The sequence below is a fragment of the Neovison vison genome, chromosome 13 (assembly GCF_020171115.1).
Source record: "Neovison vison isolate M4711 chromosome 13, ASM_NN_V1, whole genome shotgun sequence".
In the NCBI taxonomy this organism is placed as follows: Eukaryota; Metazoa; Chordata; class Mammalia; order Carnivora; family Mustelidae; genus Neogale; species Neogale vison.
In genome coordinates this window covers 17,895,049-17,911,374 of record NC_058103.1, presented here as the reverse complement: position 1 = coordinate 17,911,374, position 16,326 = coordinate 17,895,049, and the positions used below count along the sequence as shown (strand labels likewise).

Genomic DNA, 16,326 nt, shown 5'->3' with positions numbered 1-16,326 from the left:
AGTAAAAATTAGACATCTGCTGTTAAAATTTAAGTATTCCTCTAAGAATATTTTGTTAAAATCAGTGTGTGTGGGGGTGTGTGTATGTATCTGTATTCTTTCTTTTGTTCTCCTGAGAACATGCTGATACTTTCTGTAACTTACTCTTAAAATCTAATTGGGTATTTTGAGGATACTGTTGACAGAAAAACCTGTTGCTGAGTTCACATCTTAATGGGTTGAAGGGCCTGATCTGTGGAAGAGTAGGAACCTGGGATGAAATAAAATCCCTGAGAACGTCAGCCCTTTCTTGTTGCCTTAGGAGAAACTCATGTTATATATTAAAGTAGAGCTTATTGAGGGATTTTAAAGGCAAAATTGAGGCCTACACTTCATGTCAGTGAGGAGAGTATTAGTAAGTGGAATCCTCGTTGAATTGGGAGGTATTATTAGGAGTGAGAGGAAGAATGCTATACTCCCTCAGCGCCCTTGTCCCCCGTCTTTTCCCATGAGTAGTAGTACATCATACCAAAACTCATGGAATACCGTCAAACCAGCAAAACTGACACCCTACGAGTACTATCTGATACATCAGATTTTAGGTATAAATAAAAGCCTCTTTCTACATATCTGAATATTTAAGTCTGTCACGGGACTGAAGAAATTAAAAGGCTAGAATTTTGTATCTGCTTCCAAGTTAATTTTGCAAAACAAGAATATGTATACCTTTCTTCTTGAAATTGATAATTTTGCTGTTGTATAAGCTTCCCTTAATAAAATAGCATTATTAATAATTTTAGCATTTTGTCATTTGTGTAAGTAAGGCTTTCCCCCTAGCTTCTGACCTTTCTGTGCTGGTGGTTTTGCAGGGTTGCCTGATTCTGAGTGATGAGCTGAACCACGCATCGCTGGTTCTAGGAGCCAGACTCTCAGGAGCAACCATTCGAATCTTCAAACACAACAGTGAGTTTGATGACTTCACTGCAGGCCTCAGTGTTTCATATTCTCTGGGTTAATGGCAGTGGTAACATTAGTTGCATTAATAATGGGAGATACAAACGAAGTATGTAGCAACATTTAAAATGTCCTTCTGGTCCAGTCCTTTAAAAGTTACCCTCTTCCTCATTAGAAATAGAGGCTGAAGGAAGCCTTTTAGTCCCAAGTACATTTTCCTTTTACTTAACTTTCAACTTTTTCATCTTCCTTGTTTACAAGTCACTCGTTCCATGTGCGTTTACTAGATGCCTGTGGTGTATCTTTCTGTAACACCAGGGCTACTGAGATGAATAAAGCAGGGTCTCGTCTTAAGGATCTCCAGCTGGTTAATGAAGAGACTATAGAGAAACCACTAGTGGAATACCACTGATACAGAACAGATACTGGACTAGAGATGTGAGCAGATGCTGGAGGCACGGAGGAAGATGGCACTGCCAGAACGTTCTCCCTAAGTGGAAGTGTCTGGTGTATTAGCAAAATAACGATTAACAATAAAAAAGTAACTTTTGTAGTTAAAATACTCATGTATAGGAAGGAAAGATTACCAAACTATACGCCTAACACCATTTTTTTTTTTTTTGGGCAAAATGTGTACACATACAGACAAAAGTCTGGAAGAATAAATACCCACGTGTGAGATCTGTACTCTGGATGGAAGGCTTATGCATGCTAATAACTTTCTTCCTTCTGTCTTTGTCTTATCTAAGATGTTTTATAATGAGGATGATACAAATAGTATTTTGTTTTATGAAGTCCGTGGCATTATTAGACACAGTTGTGTAACCGTCTTGCTTACAACACATCATGAACTTCGCTTGACTCCATGGGACTCTCCTCCTCCCCTAATGCCAGGGTGGCGGGCGGAGTTGCCCGCGTTCAGTCCATCCCTCAGTTTGGACATCAAGGTGGTTTCTCAATTTTTCTACTAAAAACAGTACTATCTACTCACATTTTTGCTCAGTGATCGTATTAATGGCTTAACATAAATTCCTAGTAGTCTTAGGATGCCTGGTTAAAAGGTTGTAAAATTTTTAGACTTTTCCAAATTGCCTCTAAGTATGATGCAAATTTTTACTTAGCAACATGACAGTGACTGTACTCACAGGCTGACATAGGACATTATGAATCACTTAAAATATTTTCTTTTTTTTTTTGTAATTATTTTTATTAACATATCATGTATGATTTGCCCCAGGTGTACAGGTCTATGAATCATCAGGCTTACACATTTCACAGCACTCACCATAGCACATATCCTTCCCAGTGTCCATAATTAAAATATTTTCTAATGGAATCAGTCAATAACATGTTAATTTCTATTTCTTTAATTATTAGATGCTAAACAGTTTTTTAAAAATACAGTTAATTGTGTTTGTATTTCTTTGTGAATTGGCCATTTTCAAATTGTTTCTGTTTTCCACTGAGTATAAGAGCCCTTTATATTAATTATTCTTTCTTCTGTGTTGCAGTATTTTTTATTTCATTTTTAACTTTGTTTTTAGTGTATTGCTGGTAGATTTATTAAAATGTTGATGTTGGGTGCCTGGGTGGCTCAGTGGGTTAAGCCCCTACCTTCAGCTCACGTCATGATCCCAGAGTCCTGGGATCGAGCCCCACATCGGGCTCTCTGCTCAGCAGGGAGCCTGCTTCTCCTCTCTCTCTCTGCCTGCCTCTCTGCCTACTTGTGATTTCTCTCTGTTTGTCATATAAATAAATAAAGTATTTTAAAATAAATAAATAAAATGTTGATGTTGGCACATTTATTGTCTTACAAGTTTTAGAGTTTACATAATGCCTTCCCTGTTTTAAGATCATAAAGTTATTCTATATTTTCTTTTTGTGTTTTTTTTGTGATATATTTTTTATTTAAGTCTTCAATTTGCATGGAATTTAGGGAGCATAATACAAGAGAGATAATTGAATCTTTTTCCTAAGTAGGTGATACGGTCAAGCATTCTACTATAGGTACTTCCTTTCATCTAAAATTTTGAGTCAGTATTTTTCTCTTCCTTTCTGTCTATAAACAGAGGAAACTAAAACAATGAGCGCATTTTTATTTGTCTCCTGCTGGTCGCCACACATTGGTATCTGCAGCAGACATAGCAGCTTCACAGTATTTTCTGGGGTAGCATCCCCTCTCTGGGTTAGGTAGCATATTGTGTTGTTATGAGTAACTGAAGGTATAAGTACAGTCACAACCTTTGGCCATCTTACTTGTGGTATGTGTTTTTATTGACTTACTTCTGTTTCCTAACCAAAGTCCTTTCATGGGAAGAGCAAAATCAGATAACTTTGTAACCCACTCTTTCAGTCCTGAGCAGTAGAGAGTATAAAATCACATTTTATGATGGGGTGCCTCCCACCTCTGTTAAATGTACCCCAGACTTAATATTGCATAGATTTGGGGGCAAAGGTCCTTAAGGCCATTATTTCAGGGCAGACATTTTCAGTATGAAGCCTACTGTAGTGGTGGCAGTGGTCTTCACAGCCTTTATCAGTAACAGGAGAATGACGATCCTCAGTTGTAGCACAAGACAGGTTGTTTTCTGGGCTTGGTAACCGTCCTTAGGACCAGAGAGCTGATCAAGTCAGACATGGAACAGTCTCAGCTGATGGCCATGTGTTCTTAGCACGTAATCTCATGCATGCCCAGACTGATGTATTTTGAGCCCACTGCTAAGAGAAAGCTGTTTAACAAGCGTTTATTGAGTGTATCCTAGGTGAAAGGAAGCAGGGCGTGTACTTTGAATTTTCCCCCGTATTTGCCTTTTAGGAGGTGTGTGCATTTGTTTATTTGCACTCTTGGTCAGTCTTCTTTATGCATGTATTTCTGAATGAGTCACTAGGATTAAAGATACAGTTGATTCCACAAATACAAAAAAGCAAAAAGTGAACAGCCAGGTGTTTAACAGGAAACACCGGTCATTTCACAGGCGTGCTACGCAACAGAACCGCCTGTGCCGCAGTCATTTAGTGGGATTTCTGTGGCTGTGAACATTCATTACCTTTTAGATGAGACTGTCATTCAGGCTAACTGGAGATCACCCATTTTGCCTTATCTTTTTCTGCTCAGTTCTGGTTATGTTAATGTCCTTCTCTGTCTGAGACACACTTCCTGAATAAGAAATGTGTATTTGCATTTCTGAAATAAAGTTCGGAAAGAGGAAGGTACTTTGTGCTGAAACTCTGTTTTGTGTGCTGCAGATATGCAAAGCCTAGAGAAGCTGTTGAAAGATGCCATTGTTTATGGTCAGCCTCGGACACGAAGGCCCTGGAAGAAAATTCTAATCCTTGTGGAGGGAATATATAGGTAATCCTGCTTTCTTATTCTTATCTTTCTGATTTGGCTCCAGGAAGTTGTAGAATATTTTAAGCAGAAGGGAACTAGAATCAGGACCTCTGTGGACACTGAGGAGGCAGCGTTGATGATTTGATAGTAAGATACCTGGAAGCAGAGTTAGCACGAGCACCGAAGTCTTTTTGTCTGGTTTTTCCTTATTTTTTCCATCATGCTGATGGTCTTCAAATCCCCTTTCTTTTTCGCATCCTTTATTTTTCTCCTGTTTGTGTACATATGGGCAAGAACTGGAATATATTTTTCTAATGTGTCAAAACAAATTCTACATGATATCATTTTAAGAAAGATTTTATTCTGGTTTATTTGCAGCCCTTGCACTTACTCTCTTACGTCCTATCTTTTTTATTCTCTTATTCTGCCATTTTAATTTCATCTGCAGTGTAATACAAAATCTAATTTTGCCTGTAATTGCACGTGTTAGAAGACTCTTCCGTGACCTTTATCCATCTGTGGCGAATGAAGATCAATTCTGTTCTGGTGCTTGTTTGAAAAGATCCAGTTTCCTTTCCCCTAGACATCTGCCTAGCTGTGGCATCATCTGACTTTGCCAGTTTAAAATCACAGGCAGAGTTGTCAGACCATTTAAAAAAGCAACAAAAAAGTTGGAAAAAGGAATAGTAATAGTAAAGTGGCCAACTCCTAATTTTGAGTTAAAAAGACTCAATGTGTGTGTTTTGTATCCATTTTGCCAGCATGGAGGGATCTATTGTTCGCCTTCCTGAAGTGATTGCTCTTAAGAAGAAATACAAGGCATACTTGTACCTGGATGAAGCTCACAGCATTGGGGCCCTGGGCCCTACAGGCCGAGGCGTGGTGGATTACTTTGGCCTGGATCCTCAGGATGTGGATGTTATGATGGGGACGTTCACGAAGAGCTTTGGGGCTTCTGGAGGCTACATCGGGGGAAAGAAGGTAAGCAGGCCCTTTGGATTGAGCAGCTAAGGGTGCAGGTGCTTCTGGCTACCACATTTGGTGACTCACAGGGAGCAGATAAGCATCCCGAACTGGGATGTGGAGATCCTGGATTTGTTTGTGGCTTCGGCTCACACTGCCAGCGGGCTTCACACTTCAGCTGCTCAGTGAGCGATTCTGAGCAACTAAAGGCTGGTTCTGTTCATTGTTTGTTGTTTTCTTATTTGAGCTTCGTCCTAAACGACGTGCTGATCTGACATACAGAACACCCTCTTGTGTGAAAGGACGCGCAGTGGTGCTGCCTGTTTGCCAGTCTTCCTCCGGGTTTGACTTGCACCCGCGGTTTCCCAAAAGTAGTGAGTTTCTGAGAGCCAGTGGGAATAAGACCGGTTTCCCCGCCCTTGGCCTCAAAGGCATCTTGGTGAGCATAGAGACAGGAAGGAAAAGATTATTTTGCATGATCTGGTTTACTAGAAGGCATGGTAGTTTTCAATTTAAAAATGGTGTAATGAACTCTGAGGCATTTGAGAATCACTATGGTGTGGTGGAAATTGTTGAACCGTGAGACAGAGGCCTAGGTTTGAATATCTCCCTTACATTGTGAGCCCTGGGGCAAAACATTTATTAACCTTCGCATTTCCTTCTCAGTAAAACAGAGATAAATATGCCTAGCTTTTAAACTTGTAGTAAAGGTTGAAAAAACAGTGTATGTCCATGCTACGACATGGATGAACTTGAAAGCATTGTGTTAATTTAAAGAAGTCAGTCGCAGAAGGTCACATATTATTTATTTTATGTCATATATCCAGAACAGGTAAATTAGAATGTAGATTAGTAGTTGCCAAGGGCTGAGGGGATGAGGTGAGTGGAAGGTGACCGCTGGTGGGGATGAGGTTTTTTTCTAAATTAGATAGTGGGGAGCCTGGCTGGCTCAGTTGGTAGAGCGTACGACTCTTGATCCTGAGGTCATGGGTTCAAGTTCCAGGTTGGGTGTGGAGCCTACTTAAAAACAAAATAGCTAACTAACTAACTAAATAAATACATATTTTCATAGTGATGAAAGTTGCACAGCTCTGTGAACATACTGAAGCCACTGAGCTATACACTTCAGAAAAGTGAATTATATCTCAATAAAACTTATTGTCAAAAAAACCTCCATAGTATTAATAAAAATATATTGTCCAGTATTTTGTGGCATAGAGTAGGAACTCATAAGTATCTTTAATTCCTTTTTAAAATTTGACATTAGGGAAGCTTAAAGCATGGACTTTCTCTTAGTCATGATTGTCTTTAGGGAAAACTCATTATTGGTTTCAGTCAAGTTTGGTAGATTTTTTTACCTAAAATTTTTGTTAATGGGACCAGGCTGACTTTGGAGAGTTGTTTGCTTTTTGGTGAAATTTACTGCTAAACCAGAGGACTTAGAATAAACTCTGGGACATCATTTTTGTCTGGTATATCTGTGGTTTTGTGGCTTTTATTACAGTTTTTAGTGTTTTTGAAGTGATGGACTCTTTTATAGTCATATTTTGTGTTTCCTTGTTGGGGTCTGGTGCGTGAGCTATTTTGTGTGCCTGTTTTATTGAAAGAGTTAGTGAAGTTAAAAGGAGAGAATAGGGATATACCACTGATTGTTTTGGACTCCTTGCAACTGACATACAAAGTTTTTCTTCGTTCAGTGAGCTGGCTTTCCTGTTCTCATGAAAGACCCAGGGAATTTCTCAAAAGCAGTCCAAGCACTTTAATTCAGCGTTCTAGATCTGTTCATAACATTAAGTGAGATGTTCTCCAAATTTAGAGGGCTTCTTTAAAGCTAGTTTTTCTTTCTTTCAAGTTGTGTCCTGTTTAAAAAACAAACAGCCCGCGTGAGGGTGTTGGCATGTGTCAGACGCAGTTGTCGCTGAGAGTGTCCTCTGACCATGGCAGATAGCTTGCAGCTCAGATGAGCGGCCCTCTTCCCGGGCTGTGGAGGGAGGAGTCTGCTTTTACCTGGAAGGCAGGCAGTGACGTTGCGGAGAACTGAGGCTTCCCCTCTAATGCCTCACTTCTGTGAACTCCCCAGGAGCTGATAGACTATCTGCGGACACATTCTCACAGCGCCGTGTACGCCACGTCCCTGTCGCCACCGGTCGTGGAACAGATCGTCACCTCTATGAAGTGCATCATGGGGCAGGACGGCACGACCCTTGGTAAGTCTCTATTTTCTTGGAAGATTTCCTCTGCTCCGTAAATGCTTAGCAGTCAAACGAGCTCTTTTCCTTGAACTTTTTCCCTAAAATGAGGAGTCGGGTATATGGATGGGCTGAACTGGCAGGTGGGTGAGGCCTTGGTTGCTACGGACACTTTGCAGCATGTTTGATACACATGTGCCAGGAGAACTAGGTTGGCTTGCTTCCTGTTGCACTTTCTTGTCTATAGATGGTAACTATAGATGGAGGCTTTAACCTTACTGTCTTACTGTCTTCATAAGTCTTCAGTGATAAGCTGCAGGGTCTTTCCTGGATTGCACAATTTTTTTTTTCTGAGTTGCTCAATTTTATATGAAGATGTAACTGACTGTGTGTAGTGATGTTTCATTCCTGTTGTATTTAAAAGCTGCTCTTTGCATGTATGAATGTCCTTGATTCAGTGCCTTTCAAAAGAGTTTCTAATTGAACAATAGGTAATAAAAGGCATCCTGAATTTGTTTATTCTGTCTTTGGTGGAATTTGTAGTCCAAACCCGGCGCTCTGACATGAACACACTGAAATGAACAATGAGCAAAATGTGACACTTGCTTTCTCTTTTACTTTTATTCTGCATCACTAGAGGGCAGTGTTGATTGCAGAAAAGTTAGAACAATTGTCATTTTTGTTTTGTTTTGTTTTTTCACTTCTAAAAGTATTTCCATTGTATGAGACATAGATTAATTTTACTTGCTTTTTAAATGCTTCTAAAATGAGTTTTATTCTTGTCAAACATTTTACACTATCAGCTTTGAGCTCTCGACTCTTCACTTATATAATTTTTTCTTATAAGATTCATTTGATTTGCATTGGAAAACAAGAAGGAAGTAGTCTGATCTTGATTGATGCAAACCTGTTTTCTTAAATCGGAATTTTTTTCCAGTTTTTTTTTTTTTCTGATCTGTAGTATATCCTTATTATCTCTAGTGAGAGATTTTCAACATGTTGATGATTTTCAGTCTCATGAATTGATTCCTTGGAGAAGAAAATAGTTCATTCATGTTGTGAGCACAGCACGGAGCCTGGGGAGTAACTCCCTCTTCACATTAGCTGTGTTACCATCCCTTCTTCCTCCTGGTGTTCATAGAAGTAGTGTGTTTTGATCTGAGATACATATTTATATAGCTAGCAATTATCTAGTTACTTCACATAAGTGCATCAACCTTAATTGATTCAGCATACAGACAGGTGACTAAAATGAATGGCTAATAGCCGTCAGAGTTCATTTTGGATAATTTCTTTGCCCTGTCCCAGAATGTGGATCTGTGTGATGTGTGACCTCTGCATGAATGACTTATTGGTACTAAGTAGTGAAATCTAGTCTCTGCCGATGGTGAGAAAATGAAATGTGGTAATTAGTTACAGGCTTTGGGTTAGCACTCATTTTCCAGTATATTTATTGCCTCCCTGACCACCCCCGAGGCTTAGTGGTGTGAAACAACAGCCATCGGATTGTGCTCACAGATTCTGTGGGTCAGGAATTCGGTCAGGGCACAGCAGGGATGGCTTGTTTTTGCTCCAAAATATCTGGGGCTGGAGCTGCCAGGGAAGACCCAAGCCCCAGGTGGCTGGGGGCTGGGATCATCTGGAGGCTTCTTCCCTTCATGTCACTGGGGCCGAAGTGACTTGAACACTGTGCTCAGTTGAGGCCGTTGACCAGAGCACCTTCATGTGACCTCCCTGTGAGGCATGGGCTTCTTGTCGCATGGTGACTGGGGATCCAGAGGGGAGTGCTTCAGAGCAAGCGTTCCCTAGGAACCTGCTGAAACCCCATGACCTTGGCTGATCTGTTGTTAACAAGCGGCTCACTGAGGCCAGTCCAGACTGCAGGGCGTGGGAAATCAGACTCCGCGTCAAATGGGAAGTGGGTCCAAGAATTTGTGGCCATTTTTACAATTTGCCACTACCAGCTTTTATATATTTTAAAAATTGCTCTCTAAAACTTTTAATTAGTATAGGCAAACTTCTTTTTGCCACATTGCTTCTCTGCCAAAATAGAGGATAATAAAAATGTAACCCAAGGGGCACCTGGGTGGCTCAGTGGGTTAAGCCTCTGCCTTCGGCTCAGGTCATGATCTCAGGGTCCTGGGATCAAGCCCCCACATTGGGCTCTCTGCTCAGCAGGGAGTCTGCTTCCCCCTCTCTCTCTGCCTGCCTCTCTGACTACTTGTGATCTTTCTCTGTCAAATAAATAAATAAAAGTCTTAAAAAAAAAAAAAAGTAACCCAAAGTAGAGAGAAGTACCATCTTTCTTGAATCTGGTTACCTGATCTTAATTACATTTTACCTGATTTCTTTTAGATTTGATTATGTGAGGTAATGCTTTTTTTTTTTTTTTAAGATTTTATTTATTTATTTGTCAGGGTTAGAGGGAGAGAGAGCGAGCGAGCACAGGCAGACAGAGAGGCAGGCAGAGGCAGAGGGAGAAGCAGGCTCCCTGCCGAGCAAGGAGCCCGATGCGGGACTCGATCCCAGGACGCTGGGATCATTATTTTTATGGCATCATAAAATGCATCTTCTTACTGTTCTTGTAGTAGAAAGAAAGTGTGAATCAAGCCACAGCCCTTTGTGCCTTAAGGTGATCTTTTAAAAAAGGTACCTGCAATTAATTTACCTGGGTGTGAGTTTGTAGTAGAAGTGGCCTGCCCTGAGAGAAACTTCTGTGTTCAAGACATTGAATTTCATTTATTCCACAGACACAGAGTATCTCACTCTGTGTTAGACTCTGAATCAGAATGCACAGGAAATGGGCATACAAGCAGATGGTTTGAGAGGAGTATATATACTTGGGGAGTGCTGGAGATGCAGAGGAGAGAGTCTTGTTGTATCAATCCTGGAGAGTACTTGAACAGAGAAAAATTAAAATTTTGCCAATCACTTTACCAAATATCCTCCCTCTGTGTGCTAGGTGCTATCACTAGACACTCTGATGCATCAAGGATGAAAAACCCCAAGTTTTTTGCGTAATGGGGTTTCTAGTACAGGAAGTAAATTATATAGTGTGCTAGAAAATAAGTACCCCGGGAGAAAGGGAAGTAGGGAAGGTGGGTGACCAGGGGTTCTGGGGAACCAGTTTACAGTTTTAAACAAAATGGTTGCTGAGAAGATAAGACTTTAGCAAGAATATGAAGAAGGTGAGGACTTGGCCCTGAAAATCCAGGAATAAAAAGGCCTAGGGAGGGAGGCTACTCTGTTCAGGACCAGCAAGCAGACCACTGTGGCCTGAGCATAGTAGTGTAGGCAGAGGGGTTGTGGGGAAGGATAGAGGTGCACAGGGTGGCAGTTCTGACGGGAAGCAGACTTGTGAAGGGTTTAGGGTGACACAAAAAAACATAGACACACTGGTTCTCTTGCCCTAAAATCAAATTCAGATTCTGGTTCAGTATCGAACTCAAGATTCCTGTGAATCTGTGGGCTGCTTCATGCTGACAGGCTTCTGGGGTGCATCAGACAGGTGAATAACGTTATTGGTCCTTCATATTTTATGAAAAGGTATAGAAAATACTGTACCCTTGATCCCATATTTTACTGTTAATATCTCACCCCATCTATGTCACTTTTTAAAAATAAAAAGATAACTAAAGCTCCCTTTAGTGTCCCTTCTTGATTTTTTTTTCTCTCACCCCTTCCCCAGAGACAATCATTATCCTGAAATTGTCTCTTTCTGTACTTTTATGCTTTGACTGTGAATTGTATCCATATAGTAAGTATCCCCCACTGTTTGCAGGCTCACTTTTGCTGTGACGATTTGCAGGAATGCTTGTGAGATTTAACTGTCTGAATCCAAAGCCACCTTGATAAATTGTCATGTGAACAGCAGTCGCGTTCTCAGCTGGGTGCGAGTCCAGGGGGAAGCTGTAGGGTGCACTTCCGCCTTGCTTCTGCTCTTGCCCTGATAGGACCCAGTCTCCTGTCCTCTTGAGTTGTTAAATGAGTTGTGAACTATCTCTGTCATCTTCCCCACGTTACTGATGAAAATGTCCTGCGACATGTAGAAAAACCTGTGAAGAAAGTAGGTGAGCAAAGGAGGCCCACAGATGTCCCTACATTTGCAGAGCATGTGGGAGTGCTAAAGCTCATAGAGACAAGGGATGGCCCACCTGGGACCATGTTGGACTCCATATTGTCCCCCATCGTTGAGTCATCACACGTGCAAGAGCACTTCTGTTGTCTCAGGGTAAAAATAAGTCACTGGTATTTTAGATGCTGTCCGTTTTACAGAAATTCTTGGCAGGTTATTATGTAGATATTTAAGAGTATTTCATGGCTTGGGAAAAAGTATCGTTTGGAGTTTTGGGTGAGCTAGGAACATGTGATTTTTCCTATTTTTGAATGATGTAATGTAGACTCAGCTACCTGAAAATTCACGCTGTAACACACATTTAGGAACAGACTGCATTCCAATAACAAGGACTGTCTATGTTGTTTTGTGTGTGCAGTGGGGTTTTTTTTTCCCCCGAAGATTTTTATTTGAGAGTGAGAGAGAGAGAGAAAGAGAGTGCCAGAGCGTGAGCAGGGGAGGAACAGGGGGAGAGGGAGAAGCAGACTCCCTGCTGAGTAGGGAGCCCAATGCAGGGCCCTGAGATCATGACCTGAGCCAAGGGCAGAGAGAGTTAACTGACTGAGCCACCCAGATGCTCCTGTTGTTTTGTGTTTTTAAATGTTACATAAATTGGTCATATTGGGGAAGTTGTTCTATAACTCATTATATTTGCTTAATATTATTTGTTTGCATTATTCCTGTTGAGTGTGAAGTTCTTAGTCATTATTTTCACTGTTGTGTAATATTTACCGAGTATTACCACAGCTTCTGTGTTCATTACTCTGCTGATGGACATTTAGGCTGTTAGCTTTTTTTTTTTTTTTTTTAAGATTTTATTTGTTTATTTGAGAGACAGAGAGAATGAGAAAGAGAGTGCGTGAGAGAGGGGAAGATCAGAGGGAGAAGCAGGCTCCGCACGGAGCAAGGAGTCTGACGCAGATCCAATCCCAGGACTCCAGGATCATGACCTGAGCCGAAGGCAGCTGCCACCCAGGCGCCCCCCCCCCACACTTTTATAAAAATTTCTATCTATTTGAGCTAGAGCATAAGCAGGGAGAGGGTCAGAGGGAGTGAGAGAAGGATAATAATTCTTTTCCACTGTGGTCTCTCAAACTGAGAGAAATGGCTTTTCTTTAAATCTTGTTTATAATAATGTTTTATAAAAGTTTTCCTTTTTGATATGGTAGAATTTGTGAGTCTTTTCCCATATAGATAATGTGTTTGTGCCTTGAACAATCTTTTCTTTAGTCCCTGTCAAATGTATCTTCTGCAAGTGTTTATTGCTTTCTTCTACTGTTTTGTATGAATTAATTAATTGGTGGTATGTGTTTCTGTACAGCTATATGGGTGTGCCTGATTTATTTTAGGGGTATTTTTCATTTTCATCTTGGATTATCTAGGCTTTCTAGAACCATACATTTTAATACTGTACTGTTCTTCAGTTTCTATATTTGAAGAAATTTACCCGGAAGGAATCAGGTTTACATCTGAGCTGCACAGTATTTTCTGTGTCTTGTTGAATTTCCATACTGCTGTGGATTGGAAATGGGGGAAGCTGAAAGGCTGTGTCTTTTGTGCTAATACCCTTTTTCTCCCAAATGCCCTGTTTCACAGCTTTATAATATCACAGATTTATGATTTTGTCTCACAGAGCCAGTGTTGAATGTTTGAACACAATGTTTTGTTTGAAGTATGTATGCAAGTCAATCAGTAGGCTAACTGCTAGTGTTACAGTTGGTGTCCAGTCCTGTAATACCGAGCATATAATGAAATCTCTAAGCCTTGCCTTTTCATTATAATTTTGACTGTCTCAAGTCTTTTTGTTACTTGATTTTGATCTTTTTTCCCATAACTGATAGTGTAACTACAGCACAATTCCAGTGAACTTATAAAGTTTATTATTGTCTCATTCAGTGTGTCTAATAACTTCTGATTTTGTCTTGAAGCTTCTGAGTCACATGTTAAATTTTTCTTAAAGATTTATTTACTTATTTTTAGAAAAGAGAGAGCACGCATGGGGGTGGCAGGGGTGGGGAGAGGGAGAGAGGATCCATGCAGACTCCGTGCTGAGCGCTGACCCTAACCCGGGACTCGATCCCAGGACCCTGAGATCATGACCTGAGCTGAAATCAAGAGTTGGATGCTTAACTGACTGCACCACCCAGGCACCCCTTGAGCCCTGTGTTATCTTATAAGTACTCACATTTTGTTTTGTCCCTTTAGCAAACATCTTTGGTAATACAAAGATGAAATGGAATAAAGTATTAGAATAATAGTGATAAAATACTGCTATATTTCTATATATATAAGTATATATGCATAAAATACTGTTATAGAAAGAGGGAGACTGTCCCAAAAATGAACTTTCAGTTAATAACCAGTATCATTGGGCAGTAACTCCAAAAGCTTGTTGGCCAGGTGACATAGGTCGGCAACCAATAGCTTAGGGATGTCACTGTATAATGTGTGAAAGCTCACTAACCCTTGATGTAGTTTTTCTTTTTTCTTTTTTAAGATTTTATTTATTTATTTGACAGAGAGGCAGGTATTGGCGGGGGGGATCTCCCTGCCGAGCAGAGAGCCCAATTCGGGACTTGATCCCAGGACTCTGAGATCATGACCTGAGCCAAAGGCGGCGGCTTAACCCACTGAGCTACCCAGGCGCTCTAATCCTTTATGTAACTTTTCTATGTCATGTCAGCTCCCCTGTTAGGATCCTTGTCTTGCTCCTCCTTTGCATCTTAAATAGTGCCTATACCAGAAACTTAAGAGTCAGTAATTGTTTGACTTGATTATTCACAAAATTGTTATGTCTTCCCAAAGAGGAGTATAAACTCCATGAAAACATGGAGTTTTGGCTATCTTGTTTACTTCATTGCTTCTGTTGAAAACCATGTCTGGCACATAGTAGGTATGCAGTAAATGCTTGGTAGATGGTTAAATGAATACTTCGGTGCCTTGAAGAGAGGTATTGTAAGAGTTAATGACCTATGATTTAGTCCTTATTATATTCTTTGTGTTCTTAAATGATGAGGACTTAAGAAATTTATAGACCTAAGAGGATAAGATCCCTCATTCACTCATATAGGATTATTCTTGAATGGAAGCCTCATGTATACTGACCAATGTTCTTAGAATTACAGGACTCGGGAAAAAAATATGATAAATTTAAGATTGATAATTTAGTTTTAAAGATATAAATGTATCTTTGATTTGATGTTGTTACTAATTTTCTTTTAATGGGATAAATCTTCAAACTTTGATGAAACAGGTAGTTTGTCCTTTGCTCTTTCTAGCCAGGTCCTCTTATAACCAGAAGCAACCATTTGGAAACTCGCTTTCCAAGCCCGGGAGGCATTTGTTCCATTCTAACTGGCAGTTGTATCTCATCAGTGAAAAAGAAATGGAGCTTAGGTATCATTGGAGGAACATTCTAAATCAGATTAGGATAGAGATGCTAAACTTAGTTTCTTACAAATAGGATTTATAGCTAACTAAAACAGATTAGACTTGAGTTAAAATGTATGTATTTGCTTGTCATTAAATACTTCACTTGGATTTTAAGGTTATCTATTAGTATCTGTTATTCTAAGCAAAGATGCAACCTGTGTCAGAATGTAGGATTTATGGCAGGGTATATTTTCACAGGAGCTACTGTTCTTTCTCCAGTTATGAGCTTAATATGATCTTTTTCTTTTTCCCTTCCAAGCCAGAATTAATGGATCTAAAATAGTTGTTTTATAATGATAATACAATGAGCTATGAAATGATGAACTATTCATCTTCATTTAAGATGAAATTAAGACTAAAATGTGACTTGGGGCACCTGCGTGGCTCCGTCATTAAAGCATCTGCCTTCAGCTCAGGTTCTCATCCCAGGGTCCGAGGATCGAGCCCCGCATCAGGCTCCCTACTCAATGGGAAGCCTGCTTCTCCCTCTCCCACTCCCCCGCTTATGTTCCCTCTCTTGTTGTCTCCCTCTCTCTCTCTCTATCTCTGTCAAATAAATAAATAAAATCTTTAAAAAGATAAAAAATAAAAGCCTTTAAAAAAATAAACTAAAATGTGACTTGAATTGTTAGGGGTTAAAAAAAAGAAATCACTTAGCTTTGATACTTGGAAGACTTTCTTGTTTAATACAAGCAGAGTAAAATCATATTACTGCTTTTAATTAGTTTCAAGTTTATAGGGTCAGTTACAGGTAAAGCATGGGAAGTTTAGCAGTGGCTATAAACCAGATATAAATAAGAAAAATCTTGACAGTGTAAACAGTAGCAGCCTGGAAATGTGGAAAGGGGTAAAGGAAGGTGAGGGACATGGAAGTGTATCAGTTTCTGTTATGTACTTGGTGGAAAGTCAGTGGCTACTATCTTGTTTATAAATGAGCACATTTTGAAGTGAAGGAATCGGCTTTAGGTTTATGAAGGTGACTGGACACTAGAATTAAAAACAAAGCTTGGTGGTGATTAGTCAAGAAAACATGGAAAGTAGCCGGAGCACAGCTATCTCACCAACCACCAGGTAGGGCTGCTGGAAGGGGAAGCAGAGGGCTAAGCACATTGAGCTCTGTAGTGCTAGCTGTCAGAGATGCCCGAAGGAGAACCTGGCACTGGTTCCTGGGATAGGAAAGGAGGTGGCTGGCTGAGGAGGGGAAGGGGGACTTCTGTACTTTGTATTTAATATTCTGTACTGCTTGAATTTTATTTTACCATATGATTATGTTACTTTTATGACTAAGACTTTTTTGTTATCAGCTTCCACAGTACATGAATACCTTCTTTGGGAATAAATCTTGCTATTTATTGCATATATAC

General features: G+C 40.1%; 1 protein-coding gene across 1 annotated transcript in view; it reads left to right on the top strand.

The window, feature by feature from the left end:
• Positions 1–16,326, top strand: part of SPTLC2 (serine palmitoyltransferase long chain base subunit 2) — a 110,944-nt gene that overhangs the window by 47,111 nt on the left and 47,507 nt on the right. Inside the window, exons 6-9 of the mRNA XM_044231324.1 lie at positions 849–942; positions 4,180–4,285; positions 5,026–5,245; positions 7,308–7,434. Of these exons, the coding sequence (XP_044087259.1) occupies positions 849–942; positions 4,180–4,285; positions 5,026–5,245; positions 7,308–7,434 (547 nt within the window). The remainder of the gene's footprint in view (positions 1–848; positions 943–4,179; positions 4,286–5,025; positions 5,246–7,307; positions 7,435–16,326) is intronic.